This window comes from Microcaecilia unicolor, chromosome 1 (assembly GCF_901765095.1).
Source record: "Microcaecilia unicolor chromosome 1, aMicUni1.1, whole genome shotgun sequence".
Classification (NCBI taxonomy): Eukaryota; Metazoa; Chordata; class Amphibia; order Gymnophiona; family Siphonopidae; genus Microcaecilia; species Microcaecilia unicolor.
Window position 1 is genome coordinate 269,212,906 of NC_044031.1, and position 21,019 is coordinate 269,233,924.

At 41.0% G+C, this 21,019-nt stretch overlaps 1 protein-coding gene across 1 annotated transcript in view; it reads right to left on the reverse strand.

Moving 5' to 3' along the window:
- CPNE4 (copine 4) overlaps window positions 1-21,019 on the reverse strand; it is a 932,436-nt gene that overhangs the window by 114,958 nt on the left and 796,459 nt on the right. Inside the window, exon 12 of the mRNA XM_030206477.1 lies at window positions 20,321-20,454. Within this exon, the coding sequence (XP_030062337.1) occupies window positions 20,321-20,454 (134 nt within the window). The remainder of the gene's footprint in view (window positions 1-20,320; window positions 20,455-21,019) is intronic.

Below are 21,019 nucleotides of genomic sequence, written 5' to 3' on the forward strand. Positions count from 1 at the left end.
AAAAGGCATGAAATAAGGTGCCCTCACAGCCTGATCGCATTTCCTACATTTGGAGGTATTAACCAGCTTAGCTCTATGCACTCTCACTTGGGAAAAGTAAACGCTATGTAAAATTTTAAATTGGGTCTCCCTTAGTCAGTACTACAGACCATCTGGGGAATCCCTTTCATCACTTTAAGAAAAGGAATTAAACTTATTGGATAGTCTGCTTCACGCTCCCAGACAACCTGTAATATATCATAATCTTTGCCTTAAATTCAGAATCAGACAAGAATCTAAATCCTTACACCAAAATCTGACACTTCCTCAGTTTCACAAATCCACATAAAGGTCCTGCAAAATATCACACAAGTAAATTTTAAATGCTCTTAAGCACTGCTCTCTCTCTTTCCCAACACTTATTAAACAGGATTTCTCACCAGAGATCCCAGTCAAAACTTGCTCCTTATTAACTTCAGAGCCAAAGTTTAACAGACTCTCTCACACACAATCCTGTCTCTTCAGAGTCCACCCTGTTTCTGTCAGCAGAGAAAATCCCCCCCCCCCCCCAAACAGGGTCCTGTAGTGAGCTGTGCAGCCAATCAGATGCAACCTATGCAAATTTCTTTGGAGACTGCTTGCCACACTGAGCCCTGCTCAAACACAGTTAAAACAATCAAAATTATCCTAAAGAAACATCTCATTTCACTTTTAACATCATACAACACCTTATATACAAGCTTTAAGTAGAATTATGTGAAAACTTGCACTTTTAACCCTGTCTTAAAACCCTAAAGAGAAGCTCACACTTTAAAGCATTTTACATATAACATTTCTTCAAAGAAGGTCACAGCATCACTTTGGGACCTTGGAACATCTAAATCCTTAAATATTGGGCAGACTGGATGGACAGTACAGATCTTTATCTGCCATCATTTAGTATGTTATCATGTTAAGGTTATAACCATACACAACCATCAAAACATTTTTTAACAATTTATCTTATATACTGGTCTCAGTGCCATTGTGGGCTGTTTCTGGGCTGCCCTGAGCCCCCCAATGCCTGAAATGATCTTCCCCCTTCAGGTAAACAAAATAATATTTAACCACAGGTTACATTACAGAATTCTGCCCCCTTCTTACAGACTCAGGCCAGCTATCTCCCCAACAGGACCCCAGCAAAACTCATCCATTTCTCCCAAGATCCCTAGTAAGCTCTTCTAAGACCCTAACAAGAACTCTCACCCTTTCCCACCCTCTAATTCTCTCATACACCTGTTTACTTCCTGTTTTCTGTCATCTGAGGGCTAATGGGTACTAAATCTACAGTACAATCTGCTCTTCCTATGAACACGTTTCCATATGCTGGTCCCTTCATATAGGCCATTCTGATGACGCACTTCTGATGAGTCTATAACCCAAATACACATGACCTCCCAGGGGGAAGGCCTCAAGACAATCACTCCAACTTAGCTCTCCCTCCAAGAATGGCCTTTTTGCCAATGAGCCTGAGCCTTTTATTTTGCTCCTGAGTGATTTCTTTGTTCCATTTCAAACTCTCCAAAAATAATTTGTTTTGCTGCAAAATGAGGTTTTCAGAACTACACATAAATGCACCCACTACTGATTACTTCAGGTTTGGCAAGATGTTATTACATGGCAAATAAGCATCTATTAGGGCCATTTGGGAAGTTGAATTTCTAACTCAAATGATTCAGCTTATGGTATTACCTGAGAATGCTAAACATAAATATCTGAAAATGGACAATGAATACTTCCAAAAATAACATTTACTAAAATTCACTAAAAAACAACAGCTATTACTGGCTAGAAATAATAACCTAATTACACTAATAAATGCTTTAAGGTGCAAACTTTTAAGACAGGAACAGATTTTAGTAGTCACAAAAGTCTGAATACAGAAAGCTTTTTTAAAAAGCCTATCCAAGATACTTTGTTGGTATGTAACATGAATTTCTGGGAACATATGATGGAAGCTTAGTCGAGATCGGGTGGCAGAGCCGGTGGTGGGAGGCAGGGCTGGTGGTTGGGAGGCGGGGATAGTGCTGGGCAGACTTATACGGTCTGTGCCAGAGCCGGTGGTGGGAGACGGGACTGGTGGTTGGGAGGCGGGGATAGTGCTGGGCAGACTTATACGGTCTGTGCCAGAGCTGGTGGCGGGAGGTGGGGCTGGTGGTTGGGAGGAGGGGATAGTGCTGGGCAGATTTATACGGTCTGTGCCCTGAAGAGCACAGGTACAAATCAAAGTAGGGTATACACAAAAAGTAGCACATATGAAGTTGGGCAGACTGGATGGACCATGCAGGTCTTTTTCTGCCGTCATCTACTATGTTACTATGTAAAGTTATGTTTATCTTCCATACTGATTAAGCTATGGTATGTCGTTGGCCAGGTTTTCCTGCTGATTCAGCAGATCTCTTACAGAACAGACACTGGACATCCAATTATACTATAGCCCTTATTTTAGAAGCTCTATTTATATTGTGGATGTCTGAAAACTGGCATTTAGATATCCATATTGCATGGGCCTCCAAATCCCATTTTATAAAGCTGGGATATGGAATACTAAAACTGTAGTACATCCTTATGGCAAGGGGGTGAGGTCTGGGCATGTTCTGAGCGGGACTAGGGAGAGGCCAAATATGGATGTCCAACTCCAATTTCTGAAGAAGAAGAGACATCTATGTCAAGATGGACATTGTTATTTAGACCTGGCACCTGGCATGTCCAGGCTACAGTAAGGTGCTCCGATTGAGCAGCTCCTATGAGAAGCAACTCCCTTATTCTCCCAATGGATGCTGTTCCTCCCCTTCCCCCCAAAAATGTGAAACTAGCAAGGTATACTGGGGTCTGCGACAGCTTCAGGAACTATGGACATTCATGGTACAAATGTAAAAAAAAAATAAAATTGTTATTTTTATTAGGATTTTCCAATTATACAAACATGAAACTAGCAACAAATATAAAGTCTTCAGAACAGTATGTGCCCATGTAATGATTACATACTCATAAAATAAAATCATATACAGCATAAAACCACACCTCAAAAGTCTTGCCAAGGGTACTACTGCTAAATGAAACAGCATTCATTTAGCCATAGTAGACAAGTTATACCAGTCCACATATGGCTCCTACAACTTGTCAAAGGAGGTCAAACTCCCCTGTCTTATAGCTGTCAACTTGTTCAGATAATAAGCATGCCAGAAATTGGGCCTGACAAGTTGCTCAACATCTGGCCGTCTCTTGGAGAAAGTATAGATATGCAAGGCAAAACCAACCAAAAATGCTGAGTAGATAAGTTTGGAGGTTGCCAGTGAAGTAACCAGAATTTTGGATCTGTTGAAATAGATGTATTAAGCATCTCTGAAAATACGTATCTCGATAATCCAGAAAGACTGAAGTTTTGAGCCCCCCCCCCCCCCAAATGTGATAGTAAGTACCTAACTCTCCACAGCGTCTCCAGCAGAATGGGGATGCCCTGGGATGGAAGATGGAAATGAGAGTTGGATAAGTATACAAGCGGTAAAGTATTTTAACTTCAAGTTCCAATAAATTAGAGGAAACAGATAATCTATGCATATTCTCATGGATATCATACCAGTCCTTCTCTGACATAGACCCTCTCAGGTCTTGTTCTCATTTAGTCATATACAAAAGTTGTCCATGACCTTTCATAGAAAGCATCTCATAAAATTTAGAAGTCAACTTCTTCTGAGCCAAGCCCAAAAGAAACACCTCCTCAAAGGGTAATAATTGACCATTAAGCCATTCCTATAAAGGTGAGGAGCACAAAAGATGTTTATCCTGAAAGTACACATAAAAGTCTGAAGTTGGGAGTGAATACTAAATTCTCAATTATTGAAACGACAATAAGGCACCCTCAGAATTTAGGTCTTCAATCTTCTGAATGCCTCTTTTCTTCCATGCATCTAATAACTTTACATCCCAATGAGGCAGAAAAGATTGAAGGGCTTTCAGTGGGGACACTAGAGAGAGACGCTTAGTATCCAGTATCAATGGTCCAAAGGGTAATGAGATGCTTCAAAAATGGAGGGATCTGCAAGGAATGAGCTTTAATATCCCAGGAGTCCCATATCAAGCTCACCCATGAATACAGAAGTAGCATAGAGTGCTCTATCTGGACCCATACCTTAGGAGGGAAACCCTACCAGCCCGCCCTGACACATTCTGCCCTATAGTACTTCACAAAGTCAGGGACTCCCAAATCTCCTTGAGCATGTCTACACTGTATGGTAGATTTGGTGATCTGGGTGGCCTCTTGTTCCAAATGTAGGGAATAAAACTTTCCTCTGGAGCTGATGTAAGATCACTTTAGGTATGGTAATAGGAAGAGTTTGATATAAGTACATAAAACAGGGCAATATAATCTTGCAAATAGCTATGTGTCCTAGCCAAGGTTTTGCAATCTAGCCCCAATAGTCCAGGGTATTAGTTTATATGAAGACCGGACAATATTCAGCGCTATTTAACTGGCCAGAAATAGCCGATGACCAGTTAAATAGCGTTTTGGTGCTTAACTGCTAACACTCAGCGCAAGCTAACTGGTTATCACCACTGGTTAGCACTGAAAAGATAACCGGTTATATCGTGTGATAATTGGCAATATTCAGCACTGTCCGGCTAAGTTTAGCGGCCAAATCGGACCACCTAAAGAGCAATCCTATCCTTGGCTGCTATAATCTTAACTGGCCAGGGCTGAATATTGACATGGAGGGGCATTTTTGAAAGAAACGTCTAAATCAGAATTTGGACGTTTTACAAAGACGTCCAAATTCTGAACAGGAAAGAAGGTCATTTTTGAAAAAGATGGATGTCTACCTTTTGTGTTTGAAAATGCTATGGACGTCTTGTGATTTGGTCCATTTTCGAACAAAAGACATGCAAATGCAAGGCGTCCAAAGCAGAGAAGGAGTGGCTTAATGGTTAGTACAGTGGGCTTTGATCTTGGCAACATAGGTTCAATTCCCACTGCTGCTCCTTGTGATTTTGGGCAAGTCAAATGCAGCTATTTTTTTAATAAAAACAGGTCTAGCTCAAAACATCTAAGTTTTAGTCTTGGACGTTTTTGTTTTGTTCCATTATGGATGAAAGACGTCCAAGTCTTAGGAACACCCAAGTCCCGCCTTGAGCATGCCCCTGGCACGCCCCCTTGAGATTTGGACGTCCTTCTGACAGACTTCAGAGAACAATGTCCAAAAAGAGATTTCGATAATACTAATTTGGACATTTCTGTGAGATAAACGTCCAAATGCTGACTTATGTCACTTTTTGGTCGTCTATCTCTTTTGAAAATGAGCCTGATAGTTGGTTAAGTTTGAGCCGGCCAAAAACCCCCAGATATTCAATGCCGGTCACTGGAAATAGTCTAGCACTGAATATTCAGGGCCAGCGCCAATCACAGCACTTAGGCAGGCTGCCTCCTGCAGGCTATTGGCCTCAGAATGTGTATCAGTAGATATCTTCAACCCTAGGTATTGAATATGGCCTTTGGCCCAGCCAAATGGCAATTTATTCTGAAGCTCCCCAACCGTATCTAAGTAACTCAGACTTTGAGGTATTCATTTTAAATCCTGACAGTCTGCAAGAGCCCTGTAGTTCTGCATGTATATGAGGTAAAGAAACACAGGGATCCCCCACAGTGAGTTGTATATCTTCTGCGAAGAATAATATTTTAAAGTACCCCTCTAATTTGTTGATGAAGCCATATTCTCATTGCCAGGGACGGGGGACTCCACCACCAAAGAAAAAGAACAGAGGAGAGTGGAAAACCCTGATGGGCCCCTCTGCCAAATCTGAAACTGGCTGAGTATCCTCCATTTACTCTAACCCTAGCAGAAGGTGCTGATATCCACCTCCTGAAGTTAAGACCAAATCCAAACTGAGCCAGAATATGTTTGCTGAATTCCCACTCTACCCTATCAAATGCTGTTTCAGTGTCAGTTGTGAGATGAGTAAATGGTATTCCTTTAGTCTTAGCTAGCCAAATCAAATTGAGGGTATGTCTAGTGTTATCCCCAGTTGATCTTCCTGGAATGAAGCCTGATTGATCTTCACAGACCAGAGACCCAATAACCTTGCTAAGACAGTTGGCAAGCACCTTAGCTAACAATTTGATATCTAAATTAAGAGGAAAAATGGGTCTATAGGGTCTCTAAACAGTGGGATCCTTGCCAGGTTTTGGTAATACCATTATGCCCACTTCCATCATGGATTCAAGAAGCTCTTCCCCCTGTAAATCTGAATTAAAGGTCTCTTTCAAGATTGGTACTAAATACCCTGAAAACATCTTGTGAAACTTTGAAGTGAGTTCACCCAATCCTGGGGATTCCCCCAAATTAGAGGTGGAGATGGCATTTTTGACCTCCTGAATTTGTATCTCCTGTTCTAACAGCTGGACAGATTCCACATTCAGCAGAGGCAAACAGGCATTGTCTAAATAATAAGTATTTCAAAATCTGTTGGATGAGCTTCAGATGTGTATAAGGTCTGGTAAAAATGAAGAAAACATTGCTGAAACTGATCAGGCTATCTATCAAGGATTCCAATGTCATCCTTTATAGCAGTGACTAGAGACTGTAAGCCTTAAGCTGGTGGCCAACAGTCTGCCATCCTTATTCCCTTCCTCAAAGTTTAAGCTATTAGTTAACAGCAGCTCATAGCTAATTTTATCAGCCCATAAGGTCTTTAATTGCTCTTGATATTTAAAGAGCCACATGCGAGTTTCAGGATTTGGGTGTGTGAAAAGTCTTTGCTTCCATTGAATGATAGACTACCTTAATTGAGAATCTTGTTGAGTATGTTTACATTTAAGCCTCAATGCCCATTTTATTAAATTACTTCTAATGTAAGCTTTAAAAACATCCTAGAGGGAAAGGGTGAGAAAAAAGAAAGCTGTACGCCTAATGGAATCAAAGCTAGCATAGGAGACTGGGGAACGACAAGTAGGTTCTCTGCTTGAGAGCACAATGAGCGAGCAGAGATATAAGGGATAAGAACAGCTGACAGATAATGGTGTAGGGGGCCCTGTTGACAAACATAAAGATCTTAAACTGAATACGAAAAAAAAATCAGAATTCAGTAGTTGTCTGTGAACAAGGGTGTTACATTATTAAATCTGTGTGCCTTACACAGAAGCTTAACGGGAGAATTTTGGATGATTCTACCATTAAGATGATTCTGTAACTCAAATGTCGGCATAAACAGTGTTATAATAGTCCAGGCAAGATATTACTAGTGCTTGGATCAGTGCGTGCAGAGCTGAGGGTTTGAGGCAGCACCAGATGGCATGAATTTACTATTAGGATTAAAACCGAGAGTGGATTGTAACTGACACCTGTTCTTCTATGGTCAATTGAGAACTGATGATCACACCCGATACTTATGAATCAACAAAGAAAGATAGGAGAGATAAAGGGATGATCCAAGATGCTAATGTTTTACTGGGATTAAGTTTCAAACAGTGATTTGTGAGTCAGAAGACAACTGACTTAAAACAGTCATTCATTAGACTGGATTCAAACAATCGGAAGTAAGCATATATAACTAGGCAATCCATTGTCAATGTAGTAGAAACCATTGATGCCAAGATCCTGCAGCAAACTTGTCAATGGGGAAAGAAAAATATAGAACAACAGTAAGGAAAGAATGAATCCCTGAGGGCAGGGAGTATGTAGAAGACATAAAGGAACCAAACAAGACCTGAGAAAAAGTGATTACGGAGAAAGTAACCAGCTCAAAACACAACTTCCAAGGCCGAGTTTACCTAGCTGGGTTAATAAGAGCTGATGATGGTGCACAACAAAGTCCAGGGAAACAACCAGAGCAGCCCTGCCTTCATCAAGGAAGCTATGGATTTTACTGAGTAAAATGGTCTAGGTTGTTCAGGTTCTGTGAACAGGGCAGAAACCAACTTGACGTAGGTGAATAGCACCTAGCCTGATGTGTGCATAAATTCAAATTGTTGCCAACTAACGTCAACAAATTGATTGTTAGTGCCCAATTATTGTTGCTACAAGACTCATTATTCAATTAAATTGCACGTGTAATTTGGGTGTGCGTGCAAATTTGACATGCAAGTTTGAGCACCATATATACAATTAGGGGGATACTGCATAAAAGTCAGCAATGTCATTCCTTGACCACCTAGTTTTGTGTGTGTGTGCATACCACATGTTCAAATAGTCTTATATGTGCCAATTTGAGTGTGAAAAATGCAGTTCTATACACTCAGGTCACTTAAGAAATTGAGAGAAATTTTTTAACAGGTTGTTTAGGCAAAGAAACCAAGTAGGCACCTGTTTTGGGACTATTTTATTTTTTATTTTGCAAAATATATTACATCAAGTATCTACTTGACCAATGAAAATACATTCTCTCAAAGGAAAAGAAAAACATATAATTCAGGAAATTTAATAATGAGACTATATATATATATATATATATATATATATATATATATATATATATATATATATATATATACACCCTATTACTAAGGGGGGGGGGGGGCAGAAAACAGAGAGATGGGAGCTACTCTCCATTAACAAAGAAATGATTCCAGAAATTTATTAAACACATTTTGTAGTTAAATTATCTTTTAAGAGACTCCGATGTTCATGCAGATGTACTTCTTGGGATAGGAGAGGATACAGCAATAGGAACCGGAGGAACTTTAGTCTCAACAAAATTCTTACGATGGAACAGTTTCACAAACATAAAAGTATTACTCCCAAGCTTCACAATACATTTACATGGAAACTGTAGGGAAAAAAGTCCCTCCCAGGGTGATCAGTTGAAGTTTATATGTCAAAAAGGCCTTTCTTCTCTGCTGTGTTTCTCTAGAGAGGTCAGGAAATAAAGAAATATTGTGTCCCAAAACCATCAGATTTTTGTAGCAGAAATGTAAACGTAGAACTCACATATATTCTGGTTCTAAGACAAAGGGGTGGCTGTAAGGGTGGCTCTGGATGACACAGCCTGTGAATTTTCCAGAAAATCTTTCAAATTAAGACTTCCAGAAGCCAAATCACCACTATCCATCATGCCAGGACCTTGACCAACTACATTACACTCAAGTTATCAAAAGCATAGAATACGTTGAAAACTTTAAGACGTCATTAAGATATTTTTTCAAAATTTACAAAGGTAACATCAGTGGAGACTTGGGACAATTAAAAAAAAGAGATAGAAGAGTTAAGGCAAGATGGTTGCCACAATTTCCAGAGCATCTGGACAGGTCTCATACCTTTTGTTGTCTATTGCTTTCTTTTCTGAATGGGAAAGAAATGGAAGGGCAGTAGCCGGACCAGTGTAGTGGTCACAACTTCTACTCCAAAGTTGGGTCCGATGGATGGTCATATTCAGCACATGGGGCTCTCCATTCAGCCGCCTGAGAGCACACCACTAGGAGCGTCTGCAATATCCACAGTAGAGGCATCTCCTTTGGTGTCCTGTCCTGATTGGGACTGGGTGCTGGCAGCAGGAAGTTTGCTTGCACTTTGGATGGCGGTGACTAAGGAGAGGCAAAGGTGAGAGTCAGCTCCCGTGAAGGAGCTCAGTGTGCAAGGTGACTGTGCAAGCCCTGGTGTAGAGACTCCAAAGTTTTCTTTATCCTGCTTTTAACTCCTAGCCCCTGTTCATTTGTTTAGTACCCATGTCTGTTGTATCATTCCCACCTTAAGTAATTCCCTTATCCCTTATTTGTCCTGTTTGTCCTGATTAGATTGTAAGCAAAGTCGAGCAGGGACTGTCTCTTACATGTTCAAGTGTACAGCGCTGCATATGTCTAATAGCACTAGAGAAATGATAAGTAGTAGTAGTAGTAATAGTAGTAGTAGTAGTACTTACAACGGCCTGATGTGGTTTCCTTGGACTTGATCTGGCAGGCAACAGAGGAGCTGAGTAAGACTTTATCTTCTCATACTTCTACGGTTCATCAACTGTCTACTTTACTATCAGCATAGTTGGACTCTCACTAGGCTGAGATGGTCAAGTTAAAGACTCATGTTGATTCTTTGGAAGGCTGCACTTGGAATCTGCTTCCTGGTGTACAGGAGCATTGGTAAAAGATGTGAATTTGCTTCATAATAAGACTGAAGTATCGGAGAATATTTCTAAGAACAAAAATCTTTGTTTTATTAGTTTTCTCAAAGTTAAAAATATCTCAGCTAAGAAAATGTTCTGGAAGTGTGTGGTGAGGGTTTAAAAAGTTCTAGAGTCAGCTGTTCCATTTGTTTCCAAAATCTATTATTTACCAGGTTAAAAAATCAGCTTAGCCAGAAACTCTGGAGGATTCTTTGGAACCAAATCTACAGACTAGGCTATTAACTTTTCTGGAAACATCTATTGCAAAACAGGCTGTTCCAACCACGCTGATAATGGTATTGTCTTCTGATTTAGATAGAGATAAAATTATGAGACTGTGTTTTCCTTAAAGAGATTTTCTCTTTTGTGGTATGAAAATCCAAATGTTTCCTGACGTGGCTAGATCCATGTAAAAGAAAAGACAACAGTTTCTCATATTGCATCCTAAAGTACTTCAGATAGGAGCTACCTTCCTGTTGAAGTACCTTTGCGGATGTGTGGTTAAGTTTAAAGATATGAAATATGTATTCTTGAGTCTTCACAATTGGCTTTTTTTCTTGCTGATAAGTTTCCTGTTGGGATATTTAGGGTGGGCTAGCGGTGTTTTGCTTTGTGTCCTGGGTTCCGTTATTATGCCTGAATAAAGTGACTGACGGAAGGATTGGTGGTTAGTTTTCTTTTCTTTTTTTCTGAATACTTTTTGGCTTATGATACACTCCTCCTCCTCTATAGTAGTGGTGGACTTTCAGATGAGAAATGAAGCCCCCACCCCCTTTTTTCTCCTTGATTTATAAGGATGTTTCCTATAATACTGTGTACTTTGTCAGGGAACTCCTATGGAGAGAAGTTGGTCTCAGGCTCCTCTAGGGAGGTGGACTGGGTGGGCAGCATGCTTCTTGTCCCTATAGGGTTGTGTTAGATTCAGTCAATCAACTGTTACTCTACCTGTGCTACAGAGCAAATATGTGTATCCAGTATAGGTCTACTATGGGCAAAGTTAGTGAACCACCAGGCTACAGATGGCTACAGTGGTAACAACACATGATGTAGGTGACCAGTCAGCCCTGTAGTGTGTCCCACAATGCATTAATTTTATCTGCTTGGACTGCTTATGTCCAGATATGGGTACACACAACATGGGTTTGTTACAGTGGTATTCATATAGGGACAAGCTCCCCCATCCAGAGAGGGAACTTGGCAGTGCTGTGACTGTGGGGCATCTGTGAGAGTACCCTTCCCTCAGGCTAGGCTTCCGATCAGGGATTGGCCAATATGGCCAGGGGCATAGTCAGCATTGGATTTGAGGGGGGGGGGGGGGGGTACCTAGGGGTGGACTGGAGGGGCAACTCATTTCCTCCTCCTCCTCTCCCACCCACTTCCGCCTCAACATTTCCTTTAAGTACAGCATTCTGCACAGCTTGTATGGTAGAAACTATTTTTTCTAATTTATTCAGTCTCTCAGCTTGATTTTTTAAGTTTTCAGTCTGAGCACGCACCTGTGCCTGGAGAGATCTGGGACCATCCATCAGCTTATCGAATCTGTTTAACTTTGACTGCTCCAATGCTCCTATTGCCTTCAGGGTAATATCCTCAACCAGAGTTCCAACTCGCAAGCATTGCAGATTTCCAATATCACCTCCTGCTTGGGCAGGCTCTTACTGCAAAACTGCAGCTTCACCTGGCTCCTCTGCTCTGGGACAAATCTCAAGTCTCCAAGCAAGAGCAAGAGGGAACTAACATGCCACCCTGTTTTACTCTGCCATTGAGAACTGGAGAAGCAAGCACTTCAGCTTCCACCACAGTTCCCCATGACACCAAACCGCCTAGTCTTTCGGGTCTGGGGACAATCTCATTTGTGCCAGGACTCAGCCAGATCTCTAATGCTGCCAGCAATGGTCCTCCCAAACCAAACTCTGATTCTCTGGCTTCTTGTATGACCCTCAGTGCCACAAATTCAGAGTCAGCTGGACCAGGTTTGAGGGGAATGCTTCCGCAGGCAGGTAAGAAAAAAATTTATCCTTGTACTTGACCATGCTGTTCCCACAGACTTATCACAACGCAGCTCTCTAGAGATTCCTTGTAGCATGTCCATTTAATCTGGTATCTTGGCCCCCAGTTTGGGGCTGTTTGCTAAAGACCCATAGAGGGGCATAATCGAACGTTGCCAGCGAAATAGATCTCCGGCAATCCATTTTGGCGGCGGTGCAACAGCTGGCCGGAACCGTATTATGGAAAAAAAATGGCCGGCCATCTTTTTTTCCGATAATACGATTTAGGCCGGCCAAATGCCAGAGTTCACCGAGTTTGAGATTGCAGGTTTTGTTTTTCAGCAATAATGGAAAAAAATGCCGGCCATCCCGAACCCGGCAAAATCCAAGGCATTTGGTCGTGGGAGAAGCCAGCATTTGTAGTGCACTGGTCCCCCTGACATGCCAGGACACCAACTGGGCACCCTAGGGGTCAGTGCGGTGGACTTCAGAAAAAGCTCCCACATGCATAGCTCCCTTACTTTGGGTGCTGAGCCCCCCAACCCCCCCAAAAACCCACTACCCACAAATGTACAACACTACCGTAGCTCTTAGGGGTGAAGGGGGCAACTACATGTGGGTACAGTGGATTTTGGAGGGCTCCCATTTACCAGCACAAGTGTTACAGGTAGGGGGGGATGGGCCTGGGTCCGCCTGCCTTAAGTGCACTGCGGTACCCACTAAAAGTGCTCCAGGGACCTGCATACACGCAGGCCTCTAGGACTTGTTGCTGCTGTATAACCTTGGCACACCAGTTGACACCTGAAGACTAATCTCTTTGAAAAAGTCCTTTATTTGAATAAGCACAGAGGTTATAAATCAGAGGTTTTGCCCCACTGGCAAAGAGTCTCCCTGGTACTGAGATTAGCAGTAGGTCAGAGCTGGCAGAATGGTGTACAATGCCCTCTTTCAGCAACATTCAAGGTAATAACTAAGTTCTCTAACGTGGGTAACATATGAAAGGGATCTACAACTGGCTTACAAAAATGGCCACTACCTCATGGACTAACGGAAACAAAACAGGGCACACTCTGACCCAGTTAGCAGGGGGAAAAGCACCATGGGAGTAGAGTCCACTACCCTACACCCACCACAATGCATTGCTGATGTGACTCTGCAGTGCACCTAACAGAAAAGGTGTGACACTCACCCGAGAGCCACATCACAACCAGGGAAAGGCTGCCAGAGGATAGAACACATTCTGCTGTCATGGAGGTGGGTACGGCATTTGAAGCTGGCATAGAGGCTAGCAAAATATGTTTATAATTGTGTTTTTTAGTGTGGGAGGGGGTTGGTGACCACTGGGGGAGTATGGGGAGGTCATCCCCAATTCCTTTCGGTGATCATCTGGTCAGTTGGGGCACCTTTTTGAGGCTTGGTCGTGAAAGTAAAAGGACCAAGTAAACCCAGCGAAATACTGCTTAACGCCACTTTTTTTTTCATTATCCGCAAAAGCTGGCCATCTGGTAGCCACACCCATGCCCCGCCTTCGCTATGCCGCCGATACACCCCCTTGAACTTTCGCCGGCTCGACGACGGGAAAGCGGCCATGGTGTCAAAAAAGGGGATTTCGATTATACCGATTTGGCCGCTTTTGAGAGATCGCCGGCCATCTCCTGATTTATGTCGGAAGATGGCCGGCGATCACTTTCGAAAATAAGCCTGATAGGCACCTACATGTCTTTATAAATTACTAGCACAAATCCAGCTAGAATGAACCTGCGTACATTTATACCAGCTCAGCAGCTGCTGTAATTATATATATATATATGTACAATACAGGTAAAAGCACATATTTTAAAAGGAACATATATTAATCATGATCCGTCTGTGCTCTGCCCAAAATCTGCCACTGAACATGTTTACATCAGAATTAGATACAAGTACATGAATTCCTGTCATCGAATGTACTTGTTGACATGAAATAATTAGATAAAACCATTTTACACACATATACTGGCATAGAAGTTTGACAAAGCCTTTAGTAAATGATCCCCTCTGACTAATTTGCATTCATTATTTATTTTAGTTAAGCCATACAGTGAGAAAGTGAAAGTGGGATGACAACTGAAAAATTTAGGTTAAAGATGGGATTTTTATTGCATGGAGAACTGATTCAGAATAGATTAATCCAATAAAGTACTGTAGCACTAATTTATTTATGACATTTGTATTCCACATTATCCCGAGCAAGTTCAGGTTCAATGTGGCTCACATAAAACATTAAACTAATTGACAAGTTCAGATTACATTGCATTAAATATATATTCAAAACTCGTGATAGTACAATGCAATTAATGAGAATAACATAGTAGAATTAACAAGAATGAAAAATTTTAAAGCTTATCCAGTGCATTATCTTCAGCATTGAGAGATAAACCTACCGAGTAAGTTTTTAATAGTTTATGAAATGTAAGGTAGTCATTTATATGACTTAATCGTTTGGGAAGGGAATTCCATCTTTTAGTACACTGGTAGGAGAAACAAGCATTGTGGAGTTTTTTTGTATCGTATCTTGTTACAATTTGGGAAATGGAGAACTAGGAAGTTCTAGACTTTCTAGATTGCCATGGTGACCAGCTAGCTCTATGTCAGAAGGCATAGGCAGAGCCAAACATGGTTGTAACCCACTGCATCTATGGGCTGGTTGTCCTGCTTTCCTTACAGAAGAAGTGAAACAGGAAGTCAATGGAAGCAATGGAGTCAAACTGGAGCTGCCCCTTATGACACGGAGGTAGCTGGTTACCTTAACTGCAATGTATGTAGCAGCTGTCTGGCAGAAATACAATCATCTACAACAGAATGTGAGTTTATAAATGTGTTTGCTGTAAAGTCAGTATACTATGTTAAATCAGAGTTTCACGTACTATTTACTACTACTACTACTACTACTACTATTTAGCATTTCTATAGCGCTACAAGGTCATTCTAGATTTGGTATAACACTTTTATCTAAAGTGCATCTAGAGCTGATAACTGGGATAATGACGTAATACCCAAAGCAGACCAAGGTCAACACAAGAAATTCAGAGGACAGGGGGAACAAATCATGGGGAGCAGTAAAAGAGAGTAGGTGGGCCTGGATGGACTGTTAGAAGAACAATTATGAAAAGATGACTGAAGAGATGGAGAAAGGAAGCTTGTCAGATGAATCAGGAGCTACTGGGAGCAGTGAAGGAGAGGACTGGCAAGAGCATTGTGTAGAAAGTTTAGAAAGTCATGTATCAAGAATTGATGTGCAGGATTGAAAAGCAGTACCAAACAATTTTGTGAAGTCTAGGTGAGAAATAATGATGGCATGCAGGCAAACAGAGTGGAGTAGCCTAGTGGTTAGTGCAGTGGACTTTGATCCTGGGGAACAGGGTATGATTCCCACTGCAGCTCCTTGTGACTCTGGGCAAGTCAGTTAACTCTCCATTGCCCCAGGTACAAATAAGCACCTGTACATACTATGTAAACCACTTTGAGTGTAGTTGCAAAAACCACAGAAAGGCAGTATATTATTATTTGTCGCATTTGTATCCCACATTTTCCCACCTATTTGCAGGCTCAATGTGGCTTACATAGTACCGTAAAGACTTTTGCCTACTCCGGTAAAGAGACAAATACAAGGTGATATTGTGGTTGAATAAAGGTACATGTGTATCAGGTACAATGGGGTTTGATGAGAGGAATGTTATATATCAAATCCCTTTCCTTCCTGGGGAACTGGGTTCGATTCTCACTGCAGCTCCTTGTGACTGTGGGCAAGTCACTTAACCCTCCATTGCCCCAGGTACAAAATAATTACCTGTATATATGTAAACCGCTTTGAATGTAGTTGCAAAATACCACAGAAAGGCGATATATCAAGTCCCATTTCCCTTTCCTCATTTCATCCAATCAGTTTGAGAAAAAAATTTCAATTTGATATGACTAAGTTTTATTACAGACGGATTTCTCTTAAGAAGGGCACCATGTCTGGATGCAATGTGTTTAAAGATGGCAGTGATGTTACAGTGTTAGTCCTGTTTAATTCTTATGATACTTCCTTAAAGTACAAAAGCTATTTTAATATTATACAAGTGGGGAAAGCATTCTTTATGGAGTTCTTTCCACCCTCTGTTTGCATGTGCATGTGTGTCTTATGTCTATATTTTCTCTGTCTGTATGTTTTATTTATTTATTTATTTGGATTTTGCTCACACATTTTTAAGTTGTAGCTCAAGGTGAGTTACATTCAGGTACACTGGGTATTTCCCTGTCCCTGGAGGGCTCACAGTCTAAGTTTGTACCTGAGGCTTAAGTGACTTGCCGAAGATCATAAGCAGCACCCTTGGGAAATGAACCAGGCACCTCTAGATGTTATGACTGGTGCTCTAACCACTAGTTCACTTCAAGTGTTTGCTTGGCTGTGTGTTGGGAGAGGAGATGAGGGGAGGGCTGTTTGAAAGCTGTAATTCTGTAATTGCTATGTTTCCATGAATCAGTGTTTATAAGCTGCAGCTGTTGGAACTGCTTTTCCCATTTTGGGGGTGGCTTCATTTCTCTTCCATCTTCCATCACATGCAGAAACTTATTTCTACAGTACAGGAAATTGCCCTTTCTTTCTGTGACTACATTAGCCTTCCAGTGCTCACTTCCCACAACCTTCCCATTGGCTGGATCTTTTCCATAGTCTCTGTGACTACAGCTACCTGCTAGTGCTCTGACCCCACAGCCTTCCCACTGGTTGAATCTTATCCACAGTTTCTGTGACTACAGCTGCTTTCTAGTGCTCAAACCCAACAACCTTCCTATTAGCTGAATCCTATTCACAGTCTCTGACTAGAGCTGCCTTCCAGTGCTCTGACTCCACAGCCTTACCATTGGCTGGATCCTATCCACAGTCTCTGACTAGAGCTGCCTTCTAGTGCTATGATCCCACAACCTTCTCATTGGCTGGATCCTATCATGACTAGATCACCCTTCTAGTGCACCAACCCAACAGCCTTCCCCATTGGCTGGTTGCTATTCACAGACTCTGTAACTACAGCTGTCTTCTAGTTCTCTAATTTAACAGCCTTCCCATTGGCTGAATCCTATCCACAGTTTCTGATTACAGCTGCATTCTAGTGCTCTGATCCTACAACCTTCCCATTGGCTCAATCCTATCATGACTAGAGCAGCTTTCTAGTGCTCCAACCCTCCTTATTTCCTATTGGCTGGATCCAATCTACAGTCTCTTCTGTTAGTTACCCTAGAAGAAGGCAGGGGAGGCTCATGAGGAAAGATTGAAGATGTGCTGTTAGAGTTTTTAAACTTTGAAAAAAATGTCTAAACATGTTAGCCATCCTTCTAGCTTCTGAATGTGAATGAAAAATTAGAACGTATTAGAAATAATTCAAAATGAACCCTTTTGGGACCTTCTGATTCTCTTATTTATACATATTAAAAATATGTTGTCAATGACATTGGAAAGAGAGAGAATATGTTTTATAATATGACCAATGAAGATAACGAAGCTATAAGGACTTTACAAGAAAGAGAAGAAATAATTATCAAACCAGCAGACAATGGTGGAGGCATTGTGATTTTGAATAAAGCCATTTATAGTGGTGAAATAACATGGCAATTAAATGATACTTGTTGGAAAAAGAGCCAACTATAGATTAAAAAATAAAAAACACAATTTGTTGATATTGGTTTCAGAGGAAGTTGCATTACCTAGCAGGGAAAGGAATTTCTGCAGGTGAAATACTCCGTGGTTCCCAATAATCTACATATTACCAAAAATTCATAACGTTTTTACTGTACCACCTGGTAGACCTATAGATTTGGGTACTGGATCTATATTTGAACCCCTTTGTAAATTTGAAGATTTATTTCTCAGACCCTTCATTCCTAACATTCAGTTTTCTACTAGGGATTCTACCCATGTTATTAATCTTCTCAGTTAAAAAAAATTGCAAATACTGATGACTAACCATTAGTAACTATTGATGTAGACTGAATTTATACCAATATCCCTCAAAGAAGGCCATTTCTATTGTGAGAGGTTTTGCACTCTAGAACCACAAACCTACAGGTTTCAGTTCATATGTGAACATATAGAATTAGTTATAACTCAAAATTGTTTTTACGTTGACAATACGCTTTACTAACATATGAAGGTACTGTTATGGGGGCTACCATGGCCCTGGATATTGCAAATTTGTACATAGGAAAGTCTGAATAGATGTTACTTAATGATCATGAATTTGATTAAAATGATTAATGCACAAATGGTAGCAGTGATTAAAATGATTAATGCCATTAACGCTGACCACCACTATCTGATTTGAGCATCCAACCTCCCTCCCAAATTCCCCCTAGTGGAAGTACCATAAGACTACTGCTGCAGGCCACAATCGCCAGGAGTGACTGGGCATTACTTTTGCCCATCCTACCCTAGATTACTAGAGCATCCTTAAGGTAGGCCTAGGGGAGCCTACAATGGGGTGGTGAGCTTTTCGGGAGGTGGGATGCTCTGAAGGGAAGATATTTTTAAGGGTTTTTTTTTTTTAGGGAGGCTTTTTGGGAGAGGTGATTGGCTTCAGGAGGGGGAGAATGATCTGGTGGGAGGCTTCGGAAGCAAGTGGATGTTCTTAGGAAGAGGCTTTGGGAAGGAGAATTTCTTGCGGCAGCTGGTGGGGGGGGGGGGGGGGATTGGCAAAACTAACTCCTCTGATATTCAGTCCACTACCCAGTTCATTAACTAGGTAGTGGGCTGTATATCACCACTATCTGGTTAACTGGCATTATAGTGCCGCAGCAGTCAGAGGGGATATTCAGTGGCAACGTAAGGTCAGTGATTAAAAACATAATTAACTGTGATCAAAATTTGTAATCAGTGATTAATTCCAATTAAAATTTTTGATTGAAAAACAGCTATAGAAAAGGTACATTGACAATATGTTATGGAAGGGAGACAAAACCAAATTACGGTAAATGCATTGTATCAGTGGCTAAACACCAGAGATAAGAACTTGAAATTTAAGATGTACTTTACTGATAAGAAAGTACCTTTTTTTAATATCTTAATCCAGAGATTAAAAAAAAACAAAAAAACAAAAAACGGTTTTACTATTACAGATAAGAATAAACCCTCACATTGAAAGGGGTAGTAATTAAGGTGCATTACAGCTCTAATTCATGATAATTGCCCCTTAGGGCATGTTAAAGGGCAATGTGTATTATATTATCATAACATGTTAATGGGATACACAGTAATGAGATGCAAGGCATGAAAATGCATGTAAAAGGACTCATTATTTTGTAAATGCAATAAAGTGGCTTGTGGTGATCAACAATAACAGCAAAAAGGCTGGTGATATTTTTTCATCCCAGAAGCACTGGGTTGTAAAGTTGTGGCCCAGTACTCCTGAGCTACTTCATGTAGGGGCTGATGGTAGTATCCCCCTTCCCTCCTGATGGGCCCTCTTTTGTTCAGAAACTCCAGATGGCCCCCTTTTTCCAGAAGCCCCAGTGGTCCCCCCCCCAACTCTGAGCTTATTAATACTCCTCCCCTATTTCCTACCTCCCCCTGCCAGGCTAATTCTGGGGGATAAAATGGGGTCAGGGCAGTAGCAATCCACATTCACTCCTGCCCATTCTGAATGCAAAATGGCACTAGCAACCCCTAGTGGTAGTCTTGTGGTACCACCACTAGGGGTCAGGCTGGTGTAAATGTCCATGCATATACAGTAGGTACATGTAAGACAATTTACGCTAGCTTTTTATAAAGAAAAGTAGATGCCTACTTTTCTTTATAAAATAGCACCAAGATAGGTGCACCTGAAGGCACTTACCCATGGAGCCCTCTAATTAAATTACCCCTTTATCTCTAAGTCAGTATCCTGTGTAAATAGCAGCAGTCTAAAAACCACCATTTGCATGTGTGTCAAGCTACATGTGTAAATGCTGCTATATCCACATGGGGATTCTTCTAAAATGATCTCCTTGTTGTTCTACTCATTGGAGAAATCCATAGCATACATTGCATGTGTCAAGTCTATAAGGTGAACAAATGTAGTACCACAATGCATCTACAAATAGTTTCAAGAGGATTATTCTAAGTCTTGATGAGGAGAATGCCACCTGAATGTTTAGGACAGTCAATCATTCTACAGGGAACTATAGTACTAGAAGGTTCCTCAGAGCCAGCTAGGTAACAGACAAAAGCATTTTACCTGTCATAGTCTTGGCATATCTCACCAACAGCTACTAGTGCTTTCAGGTACTCATTGGGCTGGTATGGATGGATGTAATGAAGTGAACAGCTGTTTCGGGGATCTCCATTTGATGCTGTAAAATCTATAGCTACCTAGAAAAGAACATGAAAAAGTTCATATTGACCAGTTACTTTTGATCACAAAAGGTTAGCTATAATATTTTGCTGTACTTACTGCTTATTTGATTATAATTGACTAGATTGGTTGAAAATCATTCTGAGCATTACATTTATTTAAAAAAAAATTTCTATATCACCTTTCTGGCAATCATCCAAGGTGGTTTACAATGTATATACATAATAAACGCATTAAAACGTAAGAACATTTATAATAAAATCCAATCAACCAGCCACCAACAATATCAATAAGTATAAAATCAATTCTTCCAATTCTCATACCCCCAATGTTAGAAATTAAATATCACCAACTGCAATCCTCAAAAAGCTTTCAGATTCTTCCTAAAGGAAAGATAATTCAACTCACAAAGTGCCTCCATGGGTAAACTATTCCCAAGAGTTGGAGCCTCTCAGGCACAATTCCACCAACAAGTCTTCCTAATCACCCCAGTAGAGGGTACATTCACAAACATCCTTGACTTTGATGCAGAGGTCTAGCTGGCATATATCAATGTATTCACGGCCCTAAATAGGCCATTTT